Source organism: Archocentrus centrarchus, chromosome 6 (genome assembly GCF_007364275.1).
Source record: "Archocentrus centrarchus isolate MPI-CPG fArcCen1 chromosome 6, fArcCen1, whole genome shotgun sequence".
Classification (NCBI taxonomy): domain Eukaryota; kingdom Metazoa; phylum Chordata; class Actinopteri; order Cichliformes; family Cichlidae; genus Archocentrus; species Archocentrus centrarchus.
In genome coordinates, this window is record NC_044351.1 from 16,272,088 (window position 1) to 16,294,557 (window position 22,470).

The following is a 22,470-nucleotide window of genomic DNA, read 5'->3' on the forward strand; positions in this document are numbered from 1 at the left end:
CTTGTTCACCGCTAAATCACTATGAATGAGGCAGAGAAAAGTACAGGTCAGCAGGCCTGTCAAGAGAAGGACAGCATTAAGATAACACGAGGACCTGGCTGAGCCTTGAAAGTGTGCGTGCCTTATTTCTTTTCATCATGTGATTATCTGCCTTTGCGTGCATGTCCAAGCTGTGTTCAAATGTTACTGATGGCTAAGGCAAAGGTTGGCGAGGGTGGGGGGGTGTTAACTCAGTCCCACAGGCCAAAAGGCAGAGTTGTCATCCTGCTCACACACTCTCCCTCACTGGTCAAGGACATGCATTTGACGCAGCCTGAAGACACACACACACACACACACACACACACACTCAGGTAACAAACCGGCCACTCCAAACAGCGCCGCATCACCTCCTCTTTAATCTGTCACATCAACAGTCTCAGCAACATGCAAGTTTACTCAGTCTGCTTTGATTCTCACTAAAAACAAAGTCAAGTAGAAATGAAAGTGCAACAGTGATTAAAAAAAATAAGCTTCTTTCCTTCATCCATCACCAAGGTAGTGTCAGAAAAACTAATAAACAAAAGGCTTTCATTTGGTAAACATTTAGACATAATGAAACGCTAAATGATGTCTCACACAGCAAACAGTCTGCTGTGTCTTTCAGTCTGTTTTTGTAACTTTATCCAAACGCTCTCATCCGCTGGCAGTATTTTTAGCTCTGGAATGAGATTAAGTTTCATCTGATAAATAGACATAACTGGCACGCACTGTTTGGTATACAGTGCATTCTTCCCCTTCACAGGCGTCTCTCTCCAAAATTCTCCAATCGATTCGCTCACTCGGTGTGGTTGCACCCCCTGCTGGCAGCAAGCCTGCAGTGCAGCTCTCTGAGGTCAGATGGCGGAGTTTCCGAGAGGGAACCAGATCTCCTGGTTAAGCAACTTTTCATCCAGTTTAATGTTAACTGCAGCCACAAAAGCCTTCTTGCTCTTCACTGTCACCTCCAGCACCATCCCATACAGCATTGTGACCGAAGTGTACTCCAGCTGTGAACATGGGAATATGACATACTTTAGTTTCCTGCATTCAGAAAGAATTTTATGATATTTCTGCCAAACTTTTCGTGAAAACTCTATGCATTAGACTCTAAATAAGAGGTTGTAAAAGGCTATAAAATGTGTGGAAATCTACTGGTTAGTAGCCAAAGATCACATCGGAGTGCAGCCGCACGGACAGAGCTCACATTATGGTGAAATATGAAAGTATGAGTGAATTTATATAAGTCTGAGGGAGGGCACTTCATCTGAAGAAAAAAATGCTGAAGAAAAACAATTTGTTCCCATTACAATGAACCATATTTGTAACATCTAATACATACATGTCAAAATCCAAATCAAGTGTATGAGGGTGCGCCGTCAGCTGCTGTGAAATTTGTGATTTTGGCTGTACTTATTTTTATTTACTAACTACTTTAGTTTGGAAGTTAAATTTAAAAAAATGTGCATGTAAAAGACACACAGACTTATGGTATTAAGCACTGGCTGATTATTGAAGGATAAATATTCCTAAAGGAATCCAACTGAACACCAAAGGATGTTGTGACTGTGCCTAATCACGGGTAGAGAAGAGGAAGGATGGCATTACCAGTTCGTTGAAGATGGGGTTGACATTATTGCGGACAACCTTTGTCTTCCTCTTGGAGCACTGCCGAGGGTCTGGCCTCAGGTGTGTGACCACATAGGTATCGGGGTTAGAGCCATTTGGATGCTTCTGTTTAGAGCAGAATGGACAGCCTGCTGATGAGCATACACCACAAAGTACATTCAATAATAATAAATGAAACTCACAATGTTCTTAAGGTGTTTTATCAAGACAGAGAGCTTGTAGTTGGCGTAAGTAATGTAAAGCTGGATCTGAGGCCGGTCTTCTGCAACAGATCATCACAGTGCAATTAGATCATAGCAAAGGATTTTCTTATAAATAAACTAACATGCCACACAATCAAATTTCACATTCAAATATTTTTTCCATTTCTTTTTTTTTTTTTTAATTTGCTTTTTTCTTACAATTACCTGCATTTTTTGGTCCTTGGTTTTGTCCTGCATTCGGACCATCCAGAAACAAGCTACAGACAAACTCATTCTGCAGGTGACAGATTTGAGACAGTTTTCAAGTTCAGTTCTAATGAAGGAAAAGAAAAATCGTAAAGAAAAACTAAACCAGGGAAGGAAGAGAAACTTACTCCCCTGCACGGTCCACTGAAGAGCTCTTTTAGATATTTATTCAGCAGAGACATCCTCCTGCCCGGGGTGAATGACATATGGTACCAACTGGGAAACCTTTAATGGAGTAGGAGTGAAGTCATGCATCAAATTATGTAATTACTATGAGAACAAGCCATGTAATGAAATATAATATATGCGAGAAGGATGTATGTTAATTTATTCACTCACTGTGGTAGCGAGGAATCAATAAAGCATTTCTGCAGCTCCTTGTGGATTCGTTCAAACTGTCCAAATGTTTTCTCGCTGGTCAGAAACCCATCATCAATGCTTATTCTTAGGTCATAGAACTGCAAATCAAGCCAATTATTACATTAGGTAGAGACTACAGGAACTGTGTTGAAGCTTCCAGGCAGGTTGACAGTAATAACTGTTATTGTTTTAGTGGCTGAAAGCACCGCGTATATGGAATCGCCTTTATTTCCACCGTCTTTATGTGAATACCTGAATCCTTGATCCTTGCTATTAATTCTACTTCAGGCTGAATGTGACTAAAAGAACAACTCTCTGTGCTTATGTTTGGAAAGACAAGACGCTTCCTTCTGCCTACACGCGCTTGAATCAGGACACGTCTTCGGATCAAAGAGAAGTAAATGCTAACAAAACACTCCTCGCCCGACTGTCGGGAAAGACTTTCTAAGCACAACACTGCTTTCTGACAGGCTGTAAGTGACAGCAAACGCACACTGTCAGCGGAGTACTGAGGGCTATTCCTCTCAGACCAAAATGTGAATTTGCTGTCAGTTCCAGGTGTTTTATTCCAGGTGTTCTATTAGGACCTAACACAAACCTCTGTGGAGCATCAGGTAAAATCTCTTTTGTAATGTGATGTTTTGGTATAAAAGTGCAATAGTGAGCCTAGCGTGCAGCATGCAGTCTTACCACATCTCTTCCCTTGGCAGAGTATCCCAAAATGACCACATCCTGGATGTTGGTGGAGGGAGCGGGAACACTGTCCCGGCGTTGTGTGTCCTTTTTCTTTGGTTGAACCATGTTGTGTGCCAGGAAGTTAATCTTGACTGCAACGCAGTCCATACTCTCCTTGATCTTCCTACATCACACAAATAGCGTAACACAAACACCAGAAATGAAGTGTGAGTTTGTTTATTTTTTTGTGGTAAGATTTGTATAGTTAGGAACTTATTGATGTACTACACATTTAATTACTTTGTGAAGAACGACGTGGCCTCCAGATCGGTATCATGAGGCCTGAGGTTGCTCTGGACGTACTGCAGGTCATTGCTGTCCTTCAGTTCTGGCATTCCAGCGTGTAGCATCTGGAAATTTATGCAGTGGATGAAAATGTGTTTTACTGGATATTTCCTGTTCTAGGATACAGCTAAAAAGGGACTGCAGTGATATGTAGTCTTACCAGCTCCAACAAGCTGAGCATGAGTGCAGAACGCTGTCTGATTATGTTGTAAGCTTCACAGCAGAGCTCCACAAAGCGATGCAAGCGTTGAGGCTTCATCCCTCCACCAGTGATGAAGTGCTTCATCTCAGATGTAAAGATGAAGGGAGATCGGTCCCTGTTATTCAGTGGGAAAAGGTTTTCATTGAATCACATTTCTGCAACACTGCATCTTACTACACATACAATGACACCACTCTTTCCTTCTTCAAAATGCTAAAGTTTTTTTTTTTTTTTTATTGACTTGCCTCTTCAGGCTGGCAAACATCTGTGCATTGCCCATTATCTTGCCAAAGTCAATGTGGAACATGTGTCCACTCGTTTTTAGCATGATGTTGTCGTTGTGGCGGTCACAGATGCCCAGAATGAAGGTAGCCACACACCACCCTGCACACGAGTGGATGAAGTTCATCACAGCCTGCACGTAAACAGAAGGAAAATGTTATACAACGCAAAGACGCAACAATAAAAGTGTATCGTTAAGATTAGGCTCTTCAGGTGGTCCTAACCTTTTCATAGTCTTCCTTAGTCCTGTTAAACATGTGGAACCATTTCTCCAGAGTGTCTTCTCGAAAGCTTCCACTCAGACCCCACTGCTTATGAATCTTCCCCAGGGTCACTGCTTCCGGTACCACTTCCACCAGACCTGACAAGTATAAAATAACAAACTTTGAAAAAAACATGAATTCACAGATTGCTAATGAGCATTCAAAAGCACCAAGAAATCAATCAAACTGACCCTGTTCGTGGCCTGTAGAAAGACACCTGTAGGTGATCATTTGCAGGTCGAGTCCCTCTTGGAGCCACACTCTGTCCATCATACGGACAATCTGAAGTACCAGCATGTCCTGACGTAGGTCATCTCCTGTCTGAACAACAGATTTACATGAGCTTTCCAAGCAAACACTAATGTTCAGAACTTTGTAATAGCTATTTTGTAACTGATTTCATTTGACTTTCCCCAAAACTCAGTGTGGATCAATCAAGTAGCATATTATTACTCACCTTGCAGATAACACTGTAGTTCGTGGCCAGAGGCTCAGTGCAGATGAATGAGATCCCCAGAGGAGCAGCAAAAGAGCTGTAGACCTTACAGTCCTGGAAGTAACATATCAAAGAGTAAACATTTGAAATAACACAGTACTACATGTTTATCAGAAAAATAACGACACATGATGTGCAGGTGTAATGTGCTGGGTAACATTCTTACATCTACATTCACACCATTCACACAGACTGCTGGATCTAGCGGTAGACAACAGCTGATCCCATCTTTGAAGAACTCTTCAATTCTCCACGTAATGGTTTTCAAAACAGTCTGCAGACAAAAGCACAAAGAGAAGGAAAAAAAAAACTAAATTAAATGCATCACTTGTACATTAGCAGTCATAATAGTGGAGGATTACTAGCCAGTGCGTGAATACATGAATAGGAATAGGAGAACTAATTACGGACCTCACGTCGAGTCTTGTCAGCAGCACGAATGGCCCCAGCCACCTGTGCGATCACGTTCATCAGACGGGTTTCACGCTGCAGCTCCTCCCTCAGCACTCGGCCGCAGCAGTACAGCAGGGCAGAATGAACTTTACTGAACCAGCTCTGGTAGTGTTGGTCGTTGCGGGCATCCTCCAGCAGCCTGACAGTATATTCTAGCATGAGTTATCAAGCTTGCTGCAGGAATATTTATTGAATTGCTTATGTCCATGTGGAAAAGCATCATAGAGTTCCCATCTAAATACAGTGACTCGACTAATCCAGCTATCATCTAGAAATAAGGTCAACTGGTGAGTCAAACATCTGAACTGTGAAGAATGTGATGGAGAGCGAAGAATCGCTTTCTTAATATGAATATGAGTACAAGGCGGTTTTCTAAAATTTGCCTTTGTCCCATTTTTAGCGTGCACAAAAAGTTTTGTTCATCTGATTGGATAATTATACAATACTAGCTGATGTCACATTCACGATGGTCTAAAAATAGCAAATCTGGCAAGTTTTCTCCTAGTGAGAGACGAGTGAGCTGGAGATCTATGTTTTCAGTGCCCTCTGATGCTGAGTTTGCAGCTCAGATTGTTTAATCTGGATGCCTCCTCAGATATTTCAGCAGTTATGGTAGAGCTAGCTTTCAATTCATGTCACAGACGGTACGAATGATGTAGTGTCTGTGTGCACAACTCAGTGAACAAAGGGGAAAGAAAATAGCAAGAATGCTCCTGGTTAATGTTTAAAGTTAATATAGCAATAATCATTTTCACCTGAATGAAATGACAACAGTTTTAGTGGTACTGCAAACGCATGTTTATCAGTTTAATGGCAGACTCACCAAAAGAGCTGCTGAGCAATGCGTATGTTCTTAATGGATCTCTCCAAGAGCAGCATCGCCAGGGGTCCATCCAATTTCCACTCATGCTTCAGTGCCTGCAGGACAGGAAGACCCATAAACAACACCTCAAACTACCAAGGACCGTACAAAGTGTGCCACCAGTTATCAAATTTTAAATCTGATCCATTAAACTAGCTCAGCATCGGCTTTTTCTTGTGCCAAAAGCAAGAAGAGGTCTAATTTGGAAGGTTAAAATGTGCATTTGCTCACCTGGACCAGCTGCGGCAGATACATCTCCAGCTCCCCATCAGGTATCTGTTCAAAATAGTGAATTGCTGTCTGCCGTACAGTCTGATCATGAAAACTGGAAGAGATGGATTAACGAGGTTACCAAAACGCTGAGTCATAGTTTCGCTCACAGGTTAATCAGAGGTGGGAAGTAATGAAGTACAAATACTGGGTTACTGTACTTAAGTAGATTTTTTTCAGGTATCTGTACTTTACCTGAGTATTTATTTTTCTGACTACTTTTTACTTTTACTCCCTACATTTTTACACAAGTATCTGTACTTTCTACTTTTTACATTTTCAAAACAGACTCGTTACTTTAGATCTAACACGTCTGGGAGAGGTTTGCGTTTGCGGTCACTGCGCCGTCAAACAAACGATCTGAGCCTAAATGAAGGAACCATAACACATAAGAGACAATCCTACTGGTGTATCCTCCATCCCCTGGGCTTATTGCGTACAAAGAGATTAAAGAGGCAAAACTGTGTAATTTATGTATCATTTATAATCTGGGTTACAATGGGCCCGACCGAGTCCGTGAGCTGTGGTCAGAGTACTTCCAGCACGTACTTTTAAATGTTTCTAAGTGCTCAACAAATATTAATTCACTGAATTTGACATTTTTACAACCTGCTACTTTTATTTTCTTCCTGAGTACCTTTCAGAGCCTGTACTTTTTTACTTTTACTTAAGTAAAGAAGTTGAACCAGTACTTCAACTTTTACCAGAGTATTTTTAACACAAGTGCTTGTACTTCTACTTAAGTACAGAATGTCTGTACTTTTGCCACCTCTGCAGGTTACTGGAACAAGTACCGCAAAGTGAGATCAGTGGGTAAGAGGCTAGGCCATGTTTGGTTTTAACTAACAAAGCTCTTTTCCAACAGTGCAGCTGTTAGACAGTTATATGAAGGGACCTTTTGATGGTAAATAGAGAGGGGGGGGGGGGGGGGGGGGGGGGATTAAAATAACTCACACACTTAATCAACTTACAAATACAACATTTTACCACATATACATTTTTGTATGAACTGATCCTTCTCTCCTGGTTTAACTGTCAGAATGTGTTGAAAAATAAAACAGTAATAGCTTAACCGAGATAAATTAGATGCAATAAACTATAAAACAACTATTTTATGACGTTATCTATTTTTTTCCTCCCTGATCAGCACTGCACAGAGACAGTATCACCATTCCTGTGTGTAAACACTGTACCTGTCACTGAGCAGGAAAAGGGCTTCCTCAGGTAGATAGATTGCCCAGTTATCCAGTACCGTGTAGATTTCTGTCAAGTCTTGAGGCAGCCACTGTGGGGCTCCGCCCAACAGCAGGTGGAGGAAGGTACTTTGTTTGTCGCTGCTGTGACGTTTAGACCACAGGGAAGCTTTCTCGTTCTGTGTGAGACTGGTGAAGGACAGGAATCTGTTACTTCATACAAAACCCTAGAAGCAATCTTGAAAAATTATCAAAGGTTATTTCTGACACATGACTGAACAAACAAGTCATTCTACTCACAAGCAGAGACAGTGCTTCTTAGAAACATACTGCATTTTCTTCTGCAGTTCCTCACAAGGCTGTGTAAACAACATTGACCCAGGGAGTGCAATGGGCCTCTTATACTCCCACTCAGTCTGATCTTGAAACTGAAGCTGGGGGAAAAAGTAGGAGGATGAATAATTGAGGAATGTGGTGTTGTTTGTCTTTTGGTCAGCAGAGGGCAGAACTGTCCGTTAATACTGACCTGAATTATCACACTGGTGGCTTGTCTGTGGCTGTCACACAGGGCAGGGGATGGAGGGAAGGACAGCTCAGCCAAAGTGGACATACTGAGCAAGATGGTGCCTGTTACAAGAGTCCTACACACAGAGAGTATGCACTTATTGCAACCTAATTGATTTCACAGTTTCATACATTCATCAGCCACTTTATAAGCTACACCTGCTCATAAATATCAGTATCTAATTAACCAATCAGTAAGGATGTTCTGAATGCAAAATGTTCACTATGAATGCACTATGTTCCTAGCAAGGTGTACCTAATAAAATGTTCAGAGAGTGTATATAATATTTGAATTTTAAAGCAGTTTCTGTACAGAGAAACATTATAGGTATATAATATGGGTATTATAGAAATGGAAGGTTTAATGAGCACTTACTTATCACTGTAAAGAGGTAGTACAGCCCATGATAAAAGCTCAGGGCTTTTGCCTTTCTTGGAGCCCTTGAGGCGAAAGGTGAGCATAGTCTCATATGGAAGCTGATTTATTGAAATAGCGAACGCTATCCTAAAAATGAAGAACATACAAGTTAATGCAAGTGCCCCCCGCCCCACCAGTCATATTCATTTTCATGTGTTGTTTATTTTTGCAGTCATTGTACAATATTTTACTTTGGACTACAGATCTGCATTAAACCCCCCCCCCCAAAAAAAAAAAAAAAAAACAAGGAAAGAGAATGGAACAAAATTAAATTTAGACTTGTGGGCACAATCTAACTCTTACATGCGGTTGCACTGGATCATGTTTCCTTGTGACAAAGCAGTGCTGATATTTTCACAATCTGCCTCAAAGAGCTTCCGTCCTACGTATGTCAGCTCACAGGAAATAGAGAACGACTCATAGCTAAAAACAAAATAAAAGGAAGAAGACCAAAAATAAAGCAGAGAAAACTCCAGTAACTTTGAACGGTGTGATTAAACTTTATGTTTGGACATGCAGTATTAATGTCTATGCGTGTGCACGCATATATAAATCTATAAAAATACAATAAACACACATACGTGTTTACCCAGATGGGGTATAGTTTGTAGAGAGAAGCGACTTTGAATTGGAGGATGTGACAGTTGTGATCTGCATCATTGATTTGTGAGTTGCACGTTGCCTTCTGCGCTCTGAAGTCTGACTGGAAGTTGTCAAAAAATATCTGCAGCACTTTCTGCAGCGCCAGATGGAGCATGAGCATGGCTAGAGTGCAGATAATAAACATCAGTCTAGACACTCCAAATAATATGTCTCACTTTCAGATAGAATCTTTCTATTGAAATATACATGACACCCAAAATAATCCAAAAAACTTACAGGGGTCCCACACAAAAAACACACAAAGATACCAGTGCAGATACTCACCATTTTCACACTCTGTAATCTCCTCATAACTCTGAAAAACAAACAAAAAAAAAAGAAGCACCTTTAATTGTTGATCTAAGGAGGAATCATCTGCATGTTTTCAAAGGCTCTCTATAAAAATTAGTAGATTGAAGTCACCCTCTTAACAAGGGAAGTGCTCAAAAAGAAGTGTAACAACAGAGTGATTATACTGATGTTTCTATTAAGATATAGCTTTATGTGTGTATGTGATATCCTACCAGAGGTCTTTGATTGATTCTGTTGAGGTTGCCGATGGCATCCTCCAGCTCTTGACATGTGACGCCACACAGAAAGTTGCTGATGTTCCGAACATGGCTCACGATAACTTTGATATTCACCCCAGACTGCAAACCATAACAAGTGAGTGAAGGGCGACTTAGGACACTTGGCTCAAGAGGACGTGTTGAGGTAAAACTCACAATCAAATACTGAGAAAACGAATCCAGTAGTGGCAGTTTCTTACTGACCTTACTGCTGAGGAGCTCTTTTGCCTCTCTACTGTAACTGTTGAGCACACTCTGAAGACTCAACCTGAGAGGAGAAAAAAAAAAACCCACAGTGACATCAAAGTGGTAGGAAAACCAGCTGTCTTTATGTTGACTGCAAACAGACACCATTTTTCCACCAAATAGCTGTCATTGTTACTGAAAGCGTTCCTCAAAGCTGATGGTATGCAGTGCTGCTGGTTGTCTTACTTGCTGGTGTTGAAGACACAGGCAGGAGTCTGGAAGTGGAACACCTGGCATGCAGTACTGCCGTCCACAGCCTTACAGATGGCAACATAGATTGGAATGCACATTTTTGTGGTTATGGTGTAGCTTATATGTGAATGTTTGTCATAAATAACATTGAATGTACAGTTTATATAAAGCATGTAAACTAATCAAAGAACAGTGAAAAGGTATTTTTAGTCTTTTATGCTTTTAAATTTAAGGGTTCACCTTTATTCTGTTTACTTCTTCCTGCTAAATATCACCAGGCATGACGTCATGTTTACACAGAGCAAAGTCAAGAGCTAAGGGTGGAGATTTTTACAGCTGCCATAGCCCTCACGATAACAAACTTGCCAGGGGACAGAGAGAGGTGTGCAATATTTCCAGACAGGAAACAAAGCCAAATGATCTTTACTGTAAGAGGAAACAGAAAAGGAATCTGAACCGACTCACATCTCTGGCCAGTCCACGTTTGATGTTGTTGACATGCACCAGTCGCACGGGGACTTCCAGGTTAAGCTTGTAGTAGATCTGAATTGTCTCGTGCATACCCAGCAGTTCTTCACTAAAGACGGAAATGAAAGTGTGCACGGGGCACGTTACGCCGGATTAAACAATACAGGTTTAAGAGGACGTCGTGAACTTCTGCAATAAAAACAGGGATAAACTTACTTCTTGAAATACTCCTCAGAGTTACACAGTTTTAAAACATAATGCTCAGATTGGTTGGGAGGGAGGTCGAGCAGCTGGATGATGGTCTCAATCAGACTCTTCACTGTCCTGTTCACTGGATAAAAGATCAGACTTCAGAGACCACACACATTGTTGCCAGCATCTGAAGGCACTTAAGAAACAGTGCAATGGATCAAAAGGTGACCATTTGTATTTACTAGCTACAAATTATCCTGTGAAGCATGGTTTTTCCTGTTGGTTGGGGGGATTTTTCTCCCTCCAGAAGTTTATGACATTGCCCGGTACTACTGCTACCTAACAGAAAGCAATGCACTGGTATATACAAATGTTACCTTGGGTGGGGATGGGGATCTGGGTCTTCTCATACAACACGCTGATAGTCACCTCCACCTGCTGCAGCAGGGCATGGTGGACGTCTAATATTCGACCCCATACCACACCAGGGTTGTGCACAATGTCTGTATGCTTGTATTTTGCCATCAACCTGCCGAAGACAGTGAAGAAAAACAAGTTGAAAGTGTGAAAATGAAAGTATGAACGCACAAAATGAGCAGGAACCATAAAGGAGCCACCCAGCAACGAGAAGCTTAAATATACAGTTTCCAACATTTATAGTCTGATTTTATTGGATTGATTTCTGTCAAAATTAAATGAATAGTTTAAGCAAAAGCATTTTATATTTGTTTCATTTACAGGCATACACGTTTTCATGGTCACTGTCATACCTGGAAGTTGCAGCAGAAAAAGAAGCCACTATCTTGGTGCTGCCCTCCAGAGCATCTACTAGTGTGATGGCCCATGGATCCTGATGAGAAAAACAATATAAACTACACACTATGGCCATTTCTCTGTGTTTAGGTCTTAATCTGGTCATTGAGGACCTTTGTGTCACCACTGACCAAAGTATTAGAGATACTTACTTGATTACACACTTCAGTACTGGAACGATTCAGCCTTGGAACAGGCCTGCTGAATCCACAGGAAAGTTGCTTTTTAAGCTCGAGTCCTGTCCTGGGAGGAAGAGGAGGGGGTCGAAGGCCCTGTCTTCCTGGCAAACAATCACTAGGAAGCCTAAATCTGAGTGGATTGGGAGATCTTGGGAGTACTGGGAGAGGACTGTTTGTGCTCTGCTGGTTGGCATTTCCAGGACCTTCAACCCCAAGACCCGAAGATCTGGCCTCAGGCTGGGGTAAAGTCGGGAGTTCTGGGATCTCATACAAATCATTTTGAGGCGGGTCTTCGATGGTCTCATAAATGTGCATTGCCTCTAGATCATCTCTCAAAGGCTTGGGTAGGTCAGTGTCATTCTCATCTTCTCCGTAGAGCATTCCTGTTGGGCTTTCCATTACATTTTATGAACGTAAACAGGTTTTCCTGGATGCTGGTGTTCCACACGCTGCACGTCCTCTACTCACTGCATGGCAGAATTAAAAAAAAAAAAGCTGTGGCGGTATTACAAAAACAATGACGAGTTAGGATACTGGATCATTTACATTAGGAAACATGACAATTGCTGAAGGTAGGACAAGTTTTATGACCGGAGTCTAACTGAAATTGAAAGCTTAGGCCGGTGTAATTATTAACAAACTTTCAAATCTTAACAGGAAATGCAGCAGAGCACACCAACAAGCCTGTGACAATGCCTTGTTATAATTCAGTAACATCATAAATAATACATTATGCCTCACTGGACAGCAGGGAATTTTCACTTTAAGTCAAGCTGAAATCCAGCCTGGTGCTTTTTCAGATCATGTAGTATCGTTCATGTCTCAGAACAGCCTCAATATAAAAAATTCAAGATTAGCTGTGAATAACAACATTTCCAAAGTAATGAGCATAATTTGGTGAGCTTACCATGAAAGCTCTGACGCCTGGCGTGCTATCCTGTGTCAAGGTGAATTCTTGAATGAAGCCATGCACAGCCAGTTAGACCTGTAAGGTTTACTCGCTCCTCCCACTGTCCCTCCTCTTCTTCCTCTCCCACGGCACAAAATTTCCCTCTGGTGGACAAAACTGTATATTACGTGTGTGGGTGTATGTGTGTGTGTGTGTGTGTGTGTGTGTGTGTGCGCACACACGCTGTGGTTGTAGACATACTAGTCCCACTTAGTTTTGATCTTACATTAGAATTTATAAAGACAAAACAATCTTGATATTTTCACTGTATGTTTGAGTAGGATGAACACTAGTTGTCCACTGAATACACAGCAAATATGGATTTGATTTAGTTTGTGTGTGTGTGTTTACTGCACTTTGACTTAATTGATAAAAAAACATGCAACATTATTTTTGAAAACAGCGTCACTTCTTAAGTGTGTCAAAAATATGAGGTCAAACATGACAGGCATCATATCTGACCAGTTCAACCACCACACTGCAGCACACTGAATCCACTTCTCACGGAGGAATGCTATTGAGCAAGTTGAGGTATGCTATCATTGTGTTTCTGCGTGTCACAATGACTTGAAAAGAGTGAGAACAATGTATGTACGTGCGGTCTTCCTGTAGCACATTTGGTAAGTTTACTTTTTTTTTAATAATCAGCTTCCTTTTCAGGTCATTTGAAACACCTTAAGACTTCCTGTACATACAGATTGTTGGAATCAGCCATGTCACGGTAACGTTTGTTTTTGTGGTTTCAGTGTGTGAATGACAGCAAAGGTGCAACGCTGAATGTGCCGCACAGGTGCAAGCTGAGGTGCACAGCACAGACAGCTGTTGTGAAAGGGGGAAGTGGAGCAGAAAGAAATGTATTCAAATCACACAACTCTCCTTATTTCAACACCAAGCAACAAATGTGAATTTCATGGTTACTATTCACTCATGTCTGTTGTTCTGCTCATACTGATTGGGTGTGTAGTGGCCATGGTAAGAATGTTTATCTACTTCTGCGCTGCTCACTTTCACAATTATATATTAGATTAAATTTCTAAGCTTGTACTTCTGTTTGTGCTGCACCTCCCTTTAGGTTATTTATATCAGGAGAAAAAGAAGGTAAGTTGGCTCCTGATGTTGAAGAGTCATCTTAAGCTCAGTTTCTTCTCTTCTGTTCTGGTTTCTCTGTTTCTTTTTCTTTTTTCAGGTTAGGTTATTTGCGGCATAGGCTGATTCCTCTGTACAGCTACGACCCAGCAGAGGGACGGGAAAACTGGGGTGACGCTGGCAGGGAAGACGAGGATGAGGAGCTGAATGTAAGCACACTCTCCTGGTAGAGTTAGAGGAGTTGGTAGACTGAAAGGGGACTTTATACACACAAGTTTTTACAATTCTGTGACATATTTGCAACGTGATATTAGCGAATTTGCGCATTTCTGACAATTTTAACAAAACCAACATTATCAGCTCCATGATGATAGGTGTTCTGGCATTGTTGTTGAATTGGACTGCATTAAATTGTGTGAGCCTTTCATATGATAGATACACGAGGGGCAATGGCAGTTTCAGCTCATGCAGAATTTGATTTTCTTCACAGGAACCTTTGTACAAGAAGACACAGCTCTCCCTTTCCTCTGGGTATGGAACATCAACAGAAAATCAAAAGTAAAATAAATAATTTACTGGACATCTCTCTGGATTCAACTGTTTTTTTTTTTTTTTTTTTTTTGAAGACATTTTCTGTGCAGCAAACACCAGAGAGCAATGCAATCCTGCATTTATCTCAGATAAAATAATAATAATAATAATAATAATAATAAAAAAGAGTGCTTTAAAGGACAAGGCTAATTTTATTTTTGTGCAATAAACTGAAAGCTTAAACCCAGTTTCAAACATCCGCACGTGTGTGTCCTTTCATCTATGCGTGCGATGGCATTAAAGACACACCTGTGTCTGATTAGTAATCAGAAGGTGCAGTTTGAGGGTTCTTTAGGTGGACACATATTCACCTTTGGTGGGATTTTACATGCAGGGAAGATGGGACCACAAAGAAAGAGCAGGTGAACAGCACATGCACACAAACAACTAAAAACCATAAATGCTTTAACTTAAAAGAAATATTTCAGTATGTATCATTACTTATTTAACTTGCATTAATCTGGACATCCATCTGTTCAGTCCATGCTGCTTCCTGACCTCCATCCTCTTGGTCACGGCTGTGGTCCTCCCAGCACTCACTCTGAACAGCCTGCTGTGCTACTACTGTCCTCTGCAGCAAAAAGGCAAGCCCTGCCCCCAAACCACCAGCCAGTGTCTGCCTGACCAGCGCTGCGCCATCTCCAGAGGCCACTATGGCTCCTTCCACATCCTATCTTCTCAGGGCTGTGTGAACAGTGGACTCTGTGGCTCCCATAAAATTGTCACTTATCAGGGAGTCAAGTACAACGTCAGCTACGCTTGCTGTTGTGAAAACCAATGTAACATCCCACCAAAATCTGACAGCACCCTGAAGAAGCTGCTGGATATGATTGCATCAAAATTTGATCATGTCAGCAACACTACTGCTCTAAAAGAAGAACCTTGGAATTCATGTCCTAATAGCACATCATAGGAATACCTGTATTGTTGAAGATTGGAGAGAGTCCTGTTAGCCACTTGTACTTAAATCTCCAAAAGATGACTGACATTCAGTCAAATGTTTTAATCTTTGATATTACCCTTTAAAAAGATGTTTGTATAATTGTGTGATACTCCAGAGAGAAGGTGGACTTGTCAACCATTTTCCTGGTATACTGGAATGAATGCTAAGCTTAATTCAGTGTGTGCTGTTGAATGTGGAAAAATTAAAAACAGCAGCATGATTAAGGTCCTACTTGGTGTGGTTACTTTGTTTTGGATTTAACAAGCAGGTGTGCACAGAGGTGTGGCCTATTTAGGAAAGCTGGAGTCAATGATGAGATTGGAGTTCAGCAGGAGGAGCTCTGAAACGCTTTGGCTGGATTTCAAATCTCCAAAATGACAAGGTGAGCCTATGCTGAGCTGCACAATAAGATTGTTTCTGCCATCACTTCTTACCTTCATAGCTGTGAGCACTATGAATGGGACAATCAGATGAAATCCTTAACGCAAGGTTCACAAATGTTAAAATTGCTGACTCACTTTGGCTGTGCTGTAATGTTCTTGAAAGGAGGAAAAACAGATAAGGGACAAAAGATGACTCACCTTGACACCTTTGACTAACAGAGAGACAGACAAGCTTTCATGCTCACATTCACATAGCTGTGGCCAATTAGTCACCCATTAACCCAACAAGCATGTCTTTGGAGTGTGTGAGGAAGCTGGAGTACCTGGAGAAACCCCATACTGCACTGTGCAGCCCCGCACCGGTTTTGAGACGAGTGGCATTTAAAGGTGGACATTTCTACACACAAAAATGGTCTAGATTGATAAATGGCTTTGCAAGCATGGGGGAAAAAAAAAAATGTATTTTAATTTTTTTTTTTTTTTTTGAAGGGGGGGTCCCATTAAAATCTTGTACTAGTAGTCTTGCAATGTGAATGCAAAAAAACTAAATCCCTTTAGTACTAAGTCTGTTTTTTCCAACCTTTATCACCTACTTCTTTTTTTTTTTTTTTTTTTTTTCTTTTCAGCCTGAGAATATTGACGGCCCTGGACACTACTGCTTTGTGGCTTTGCTTTCTCCTTCCCTCGGTGCTCTGTGACAACCTGCTTTGCTACTACAGCCCCATCCTGGAGAAAGAGATGTCTGAGCTCATTGTGACCGAGTGCCCTCCCAATAAGGTGTGCTTTAAGTCAAATGGCCGGTATGGGAACCACAGTGTCCTGTCAGCCAGGGGCTGCATGGCAAAAAAGGACTGCAGCCAGCAGCAAAAAATCCACTTCAAGGGGACAACCTACACCATAAGCTACAACTGCTGCGATCAGCCATACTGTAACTCATGCCTGAACGTTGCAGCGGGACCCCTCTATATCACTTTAACACTTGTAGCTGTAGGTGTGATGGGTGGCAGTTTTTGACCGCAGACTGCTGATGAACATCTTCAGGGGTTCAAGTCAAAGGGCGGATACTTATGTGGGTGTTATGCTCAAAGGCCTCGCTGCAGCCTCAGCCTGGAGTAAGGTTGAAGGGCTGCAGAGATATGTGGTGAACACACAGTCTGAAGACGCTGAGGTGTGCACCAAGGTGAAGGCAGAGGATTTTATTGACGTCTTAGTAAATTTGGCTCCATCTTCAGGATGTAACCTGCCTCTTGCGCAGTGTCAGCTGAGGCAGGTTTCAGCCTCTGTGCAGATCAGCAGTTATGTCCTTATTTTATAAACGAGTGTGTTTTTTAAAGTTCTCTGAATAAATATTTGAAAGATCAATTTCTATGCCCTTTGATGTTTTCACACTCTTCTTTCACATGCAAAGTCGCACACACTGGGTAAGCCTGGTTATGTTCTATATTTTTCTTATTGTCAGAATTTTATGAAAAATTTCTAATATGAAAAATGTCTCTCCAGTTTCCAATGTGAGTTATTTGTTTATGCCACACAGCTCTGTATTAAATGCACATCACTGGCTTACAAATTTCTTTATCAATACTGACATGACACAGTAGGTAATTTTGAGTCAGCCATACATGGAAACTGCACTGAGGTTTGGACAGTTCTTTATTTCCCTTTTATAAGGCTGCTGGGTCTCCCCATAGTGGATATACATATATATACAGGAGATTGCTATACTGAAGTTACACTGAGGGCAGAGGGTCCATATTACACAGACTTCAAAAAACAACACTAATAGAGCCTCACCTCCAGGTATCAGAAATCAGCAGAGAGAGGATGGGAAGGGGGAGGGGGGGGGACAGCACAAGGAAGAGGGGAGATGATGCAGTCTGAGAGCCTGACTCGACTGCCTAATAACTTAACACTAGAAAAAACATACAGATTTCACGCACAGTGCATCTTAAATAGGTCACGTGAAGAACCATTTACCATAAATATCTGTATTTTCGGGAACCAACATATATAAAAAAATGATTAAAAAACGAAACAAAAATTGCTGTTCAGTCTATTTTTTTTATTTTTTATTTTCTCCTTTCCGTCGTCGTGCAATCGTTCTTTGCTTCTTCTTCGTGTGGACTCTGGGCTTTTCTTGCCCGGCCACACCTGATCCGATTAAACGAGGAAAAGGAAACAGAACCCAGCACCCCCCCCCCCCCCCCCCCCCCCCCCCCCCCCCCCCCCCCCCCTTAAAAGCTTATGAATTAGTAGAAAACGAATGAACAAACGAACAGAACACCACAGTCAACTCATCACAAAAAGAACCCACAGACACACAGAACAGCAAGAACACAGTACTTTTTTTTTCTTTTTTTTTTCTTTTTGGAGCTTGATCACCGTCATCCCTCTTAATGGTCAGTATCATCATTGCGGTCGTTCTCCGGGTGTACTGGTTGGCAGCAGTGGAGTGGTTCTCCTACCCGGTGGCTCAGTGGAACTGGGAGGCTGCTCTCCAATCGGCTGGTCAGTTCAGCAGTGATATATTATCTCTCAATTTCACAGTGTGGCAGGAAAAGAAGGGAGAAGGTGAGGAGGGGTGGAGGTGGGAGCCAGAGGGAAGGATATAGCAGGTGGGAACAGGAATCGGAGGAACCACAGCAACAATTACAAAACAACTAGAAATCCCGACCATCCGTGGGAACAAGTAAACAAAACAGCCTCTTCACTCCTTCACTCTGAGTTTCAATCCTGCCGACCCGTGAGTTTGGGAAGGCCTTGATTGGCTGGAGCGTAAACGGATAGGATGTCCCATGTTTGTGGCAGGGGTGGGTGAAGATGTGTGAGGGAAATCTAAGGCTGACTGGAATCCACTGGATGGGTCTCAACAGGATGAGAATAAGGATGTGTGTGGCAGGTCGATGTGTGGTTGGCACGTCAGAGGATGAATCCCTACTTGTTGGGTTCAAGCACGGCGCTGCAGTGCCCGCCTCTTGCGGCTGTAGTAGTGACGCATGCCGGTCTGTCTGGCAAAGTTCATCATGTAGTTCTGTTTACGTGTGCTGCAGGGATACAAAGACAGTAAAAGAGGAGAGGGAAAGAGGAGGAGAGTGAACATTAGAGACAGAGTAAAGAGCGCCACAAAAGTCCCTATGCAGTCCCATGCACACACTCTCATCCATGCACGCAAACACACAAATGGCCGAATGGAGCTTCCGCACTCTCTCACATCCAGAGTCATGCTGGCTTTTTTTTTTTTTTTTTTTTTAATCTGCTTTCAACCATAACCTCAAACACTCAACAGTTGCATGGATCCCACAGCTCAGAGAATGGGTGGCGCTACTGGATTTCTTTACATTCTGCACAAATGAGAGGCAGCTAGATGGTGAATATGGCACTAAAAGTAGCTAGATGTATCCATTACTAGACCAAATGTCACATGACAAAACATAAGACACAGGAGTCTACAGACATACTAAAACAAATACTAGGGCGAAACTCTGACACTGAGTGTTTGAGGTCAGAGGTAACAAAATAAGAATAAAAATAAAAACAAGGCCATAAAGTGCAGGGCAGTGAGCAGGAAAGGGTGGTTTTAAATCTAAGAAACAGAGAAAAGCTGCAGTAGATCATTCTTGCTTAGCCTGTTCATTGCCTCTTCCATCCAGCAGGGCGGTGCCAGTGAGCCAGGAGTGCAGCCAGGGCAGGCAGGGAGGCCTCTGCAAAGCAGGGGGGGAGGGCAGGAAGGGTAGGGGAAGGTAGGTAGATGGTGCAAGTGTGTGTGATAGTTGATGCCGTAAAAGGTGAATGGTAGGGATGTCTGGTAAAACCCATGTGTTTGAGAGCATGTGTGCATGCTAGTGTATTTCTGACTTGTGGTCAGAAACCAGAAAGAAGTGGAGGAGGAAGCTCCTGGCTCAGAGTTATGTTGTCGTTGTCCTCGAACAGACAGACTGACAGCCATGAGTGAAAAACGGATGGAGAGCTGTCGCAACAGTCGATCCGTAAAGCCATGCAAAGACGGAGGAGGTTGAAAAAGTCTAATGAAACTCTCGTTGAATGAGAGTTCATTTGAGAATAAGGATGTGAGATGCCCTGCATTGCAACTGATGCTGATGTATGAATGTATGAAAAAAAAAATCATTTATTGCTAAGGCTTGTGCAATAAATACTAGAAGAAACAGAAATCTTTTTCGGGTCTGCTCATGAATCTGCAGCCATGTCAAAAATACTACAGAAGTCTGTAGTTGAGGTAGTAGCAAGAACAAAACAAACAGATACAAGTATAGTGATGGATTACATCACACATATACACACAACACATTATCATTGACATTTGTGTATTTAAACTGCCTCAGTGATTGTGCAAACTGCATATTCAAATCATAGCCGTTTGATTTGGAACTGGTGGGACATCGTGTTGAACCGTTTGGAAAAAAAAAAAAATGCATGACATCAGAAAATTTACCAACACCATTCAAGATTTGTTTATCCCTCCATCCACTGCATTTTCATGAATATTGTTGCAGTTTCTGTGCTGAGAGCTGTCTCTTAAAATCTGTGTGTTGGATCATTTTGTCAGCGAGCCTCCACCTAAACGATGTGAGCAGCTGACCTGCCCTTTGACCTGCCTGGGGCTTAAATGTTGGCGAGGGCATGGAGATGACCATGGTGAGGATGGCGTGGGTGTGTATGTGAAATTAAGGGTGTCTGCAGTGTAACAGGGAGAACAAAAGGGGCTGGGAGGAGGATGAGGGAGGGGGCTGCATTCAGGAAGAGGCGGAGAACTTACCTGACACTACAGCCATGCCAGAGGGAGCAGAATACAGAAGAGAGCAGAGGTTAGAGCGCGAGAGGGGAGAGGCAGTAGGAAGGGACTGCTGTCTCGTAGAAAGGTCTGGGAGGGTAGGAGCCCCAGCCTGGGGAGGCAGGGGCCCAAAGTGGGGAGAAGGGAGGAGAGAGGAAGGCAGAAAGATAGTCAGAAGTTCAAGGAAGAAGCAAGAAAGTGTGGGAAAGACAGAGAGAGTGAGGAAGAAGAAAAAAATGTAAAAGAAAATGGAGAGCAGAAAAGTAGGTAGAACAAGTGGAGATACAGTAGAGAAATGTAAGAAAGGTAGAAGGAAAGCATGTGATATAAACACAGGCAGAGGTGAAGAAAGAGCAAGATATACAGCAGTAATCCATCCATTGTATGCCCAGAATGGTAAGACGAACAGGGACAGAAAGGGTTTGGAGGAAGAAAGAAGAAAGAAAGGACATGGAGGAAAAAGAACAGGAGGATGGCGAAAGTAAGGTAGGAGAAAAAAAAAAAAAGTGGCACGAGCAAAGGAGCGAGCATGACCACATGATCAAAGGCATCGGTGAGATAAGCAGCAGGAGGAGGAAAAGCGTGTGGAGCAAAAGAAAAGATTGAGCAGGAGGAGTGAGAGGAGAATGTGCGAAGGAGTGGTGAACAGAGAGAAATAAACAACAGAGCAAAATGTGAGGATCACGGTCACTCTTTTCAGCAGACACTGTTGAAACTGAGCGAGTGCAAAGGAGGGAGTGGGACAGGTCACGGTCATGTAGACCAGGGACAGCTCAGGTTAGGCATGTGTGCATATGTGTGTGTTTGTGTGCAACTTTGCATAATCTGGAAACCACACGGCTGTTGTATGCAGCATTTGAAATGCTTCGGGTGCACGTCCGAATGAACAATCAGCATCTGCATGTGAGGGAATTTGATCTAATTCCCACAGAAGCATGCAGAAAATGTATTGAAATGCTTTATGATACTGCCATGTTAACAATATGCTATAGACCATGTTCATGATATCTTCAGTGCCCTGCAGAATCTCCACTTTTGCCATTTTTAAAAGCCTGGAATTAGACTTAAAAGCCGGAATCAACTTCCACTTGGACAAATGTACTCGTCCAGGTCACAAACTACAATGCAATACAAATGTAGAAAATGGGAATGAAAGACAGAGAAAAACAAAAAAGTTCCGTTTCCATAAGTTCTACGAAATCAAATTTTTGAACATTTCATTACCTAAAAAAAAGAAATATAACATCATTTTTACATGATATGGATGTGACACTTAAAAAAAAGCACACCTGTCAGACTGTGAGGTCACAGCGAAACAAAAAGACACTTTTTAATAGATGTGAAGTCACCATCACACTTCCCTCTGTTTTACATAGGACACTGACACTTGGTTCAGTGATCTGTACCACATATGAATTAGTTCAGTTCAGTTTTTTTTTTTTTAATAAAGTGCCATTCAAAACAAAACAAACCTAAAATCTGAACCATGGATTGTGTAAAACACAGATGAAGCTGCACTGAAACTGCTTTGCAGAGTCTCATTTTGAAGCCTTTAATTGAATATTTGTTCCTTGCCATCTTGGGAAACAAAGGACCATGCAAGCTCATACAGTAGTGACTTATCAACCTCAAGGTAGTTATGCAATAATGCATACCCTCTCTTATTGTCTAGTGTACCTCAGATAGGACCATAATTTATAAGCAAACATCATGTTTTATTAAATAAATTTTAATAAAACATGTAAATTTTATTAAATAGTGATAAAAGCACAAACCACAGATAAAGAGAAGCTGTATTGGTCATTGTTGTTCTAATGGAGCCGTTTGTGTCAATATGGCAGAGGGCTACTCACAAGTAAAAATCAGAACTCACTAAAATTTCAACAGAAGGTGTTTGAAATTTCACAGCTGTTGTGACTTTATTTATGAGATGCTGTACTCTGAACAACAGC

The 22,470-nt window shown here is 41.9% G+C and overlaps 4 protein-coding genes across 6 annotated transcripts in view; 2 read left to right on the top strand and 2 right to left on the bottom strand.

Moving 5' to 3' along the window:
- The window catches only part of LOC115782295 (1-phosphatidylinositol 4,5-bisphosphate phosphodiesterase zeta-1), a 33,583-nt gene extending 19,564 nt beyond the window's left edge, over positions 1 to 14,019 (top strand). Inside the window, exon 12 of the mRNA XM_030732399.1 lies at positions 13,916 to 14,019. Coding sequence (XP_030588259.1) covers positions 13,916 to 13,920 — 5 coding nt within the window. The 3' untranslated portion in view covers positions 13,921 to 14,019. The remainder of the gene's footprint in view (positions 1 to 13,915) is intronic.
- Positions 380 to 12,823, bottom strand: pik3c2g (phosphatidylinositol-4-phosphate 3-kinase catalytic subunit type 2 gamma). Of its 3 annotated transcripts, none has more exons than XM_030732395.1 (33): positions 12,688 to 12,823; positions 11,754 to 12,247; positions 11,559 to 11,638; positions 11,166 to 11,317; positions 10,813 to 10,927; positions 10,594 to 10,705; positions 10,123 to 10,193; positions 9,895 to 9,958; positions 9,646 to 9,771; positions 9,407 to 9,437; positions 9,061 to 9,244; positions 8,783 to 8,902; positions 8,438 to 8,566; positions 8,024 to 8,138; positions 7,798 to 7,931; positions 7,498 to 7,686; positions 6,266 to 6,359; positions 5,996 to 6,090; positions 5,131 to 5,311; positions 4,886 to 4,993; positions 4,681 to 4,773; positions 4,415 to 4,544; positions 4,185 to 4,321; positions 3,924 to 4,093; positions 3,637 to 3,793; positions 3,432 to 3,541; positions 3,147 to 3,315; positions 2,436 to 2,554; positions 2,225 to 2,321; positions 2,055 to 2,124; positions 1,830 to 1,906; positions 1,627 to 1,752; positions 380 to 1,028 (listed from the first exon to the last, which is right to left on the bottom strand). In XM_030732395.1, the coding sequence occupies exons 2-33, from the start codon at positions 12,177 to 12,179 to the stop codon at positions 876 to 878; spliced, it is 4,134 nt and encodes a 1,377-aa protein (XP_030588255.1). In that variant the 5' UTR covers positions 12,180 to 12,247; positions 12,688 to 12,823; the 3' UTR covers positions 380 to 875. The 3 variants fall into 3 exon arrangements, with proteins under 3 accessions (XP_030588255.1, XP_030588253.1, XP_030588254.1); XM_030732393.1 differs by having other exon boundaries at positions 1,830 to 1,909; XM_030732394.1 differs by having other exon boundaries at positions 1,830 to 1,909; positions 11,754 to 12,275; positions 12,688 to 12,718.
- A 1,704-nt stretch (positions 14,020 to 15,723) lies between the features above and the next one.
- Positions 15,724 to 16,746, top strand: bncr (bouncer). The gene is made up of 2 exons (XM_030731053.1): positions 15,724 to 15,731; positions 16,359 to 16,746. The coding sequence occupies exons 1-2, from the start codon at positions 15,724 to 15,726 to the stop codon at positions 16,744 to 16,746; spliced, it is 396 nt and encodes a 131-aa protein (XP_030586913.1).
- Positions 16,747 to 17,976: 1,230 nt separating this feature from the next.
- Positions 17,977 to 22,470, bottom strand: part of reln (reelin) — a 97,531-nt gene continuing 93,037 nt past the window's right edge. Inside the window, 2 exon segments of the mRNA XM_030731847.1 lie at positions 17,977 to 18,773; positions 20,504 to 20,509. Coding sequence (XP_030587707.1) covers positions 18,677 to 18,773; positions 20,504 to 20,509 — 103 coding nt within the window. The 3' untranslated portion in view covers positions 17,977 to 18,676.

Bases quoted from the DNA above. Each gene is read 5' to 3' on its own strand.
- pik3c2g (XM_030732393.1), bottom strand. From the start codon at position 12,179: ATGGAAAGCCCAACAGGAATGCTCTACGGAGAAGATGAGAATGACACT. The intron at 6,360-7,497 runs GTACAGTGTTTA...CATCTCTTCCAG, and splicing joins CTTTTCCTGCTCAGTGACAG to TTTTCATGATCAGACTGTAC. The intron at 3,794-3,923 runs GCAAGTCAATAA...ACTGAATAACAG, and splicing joins ATGTTTGCCAGCCTGAAGAG to GGACCGATCTCCCTTCATCT.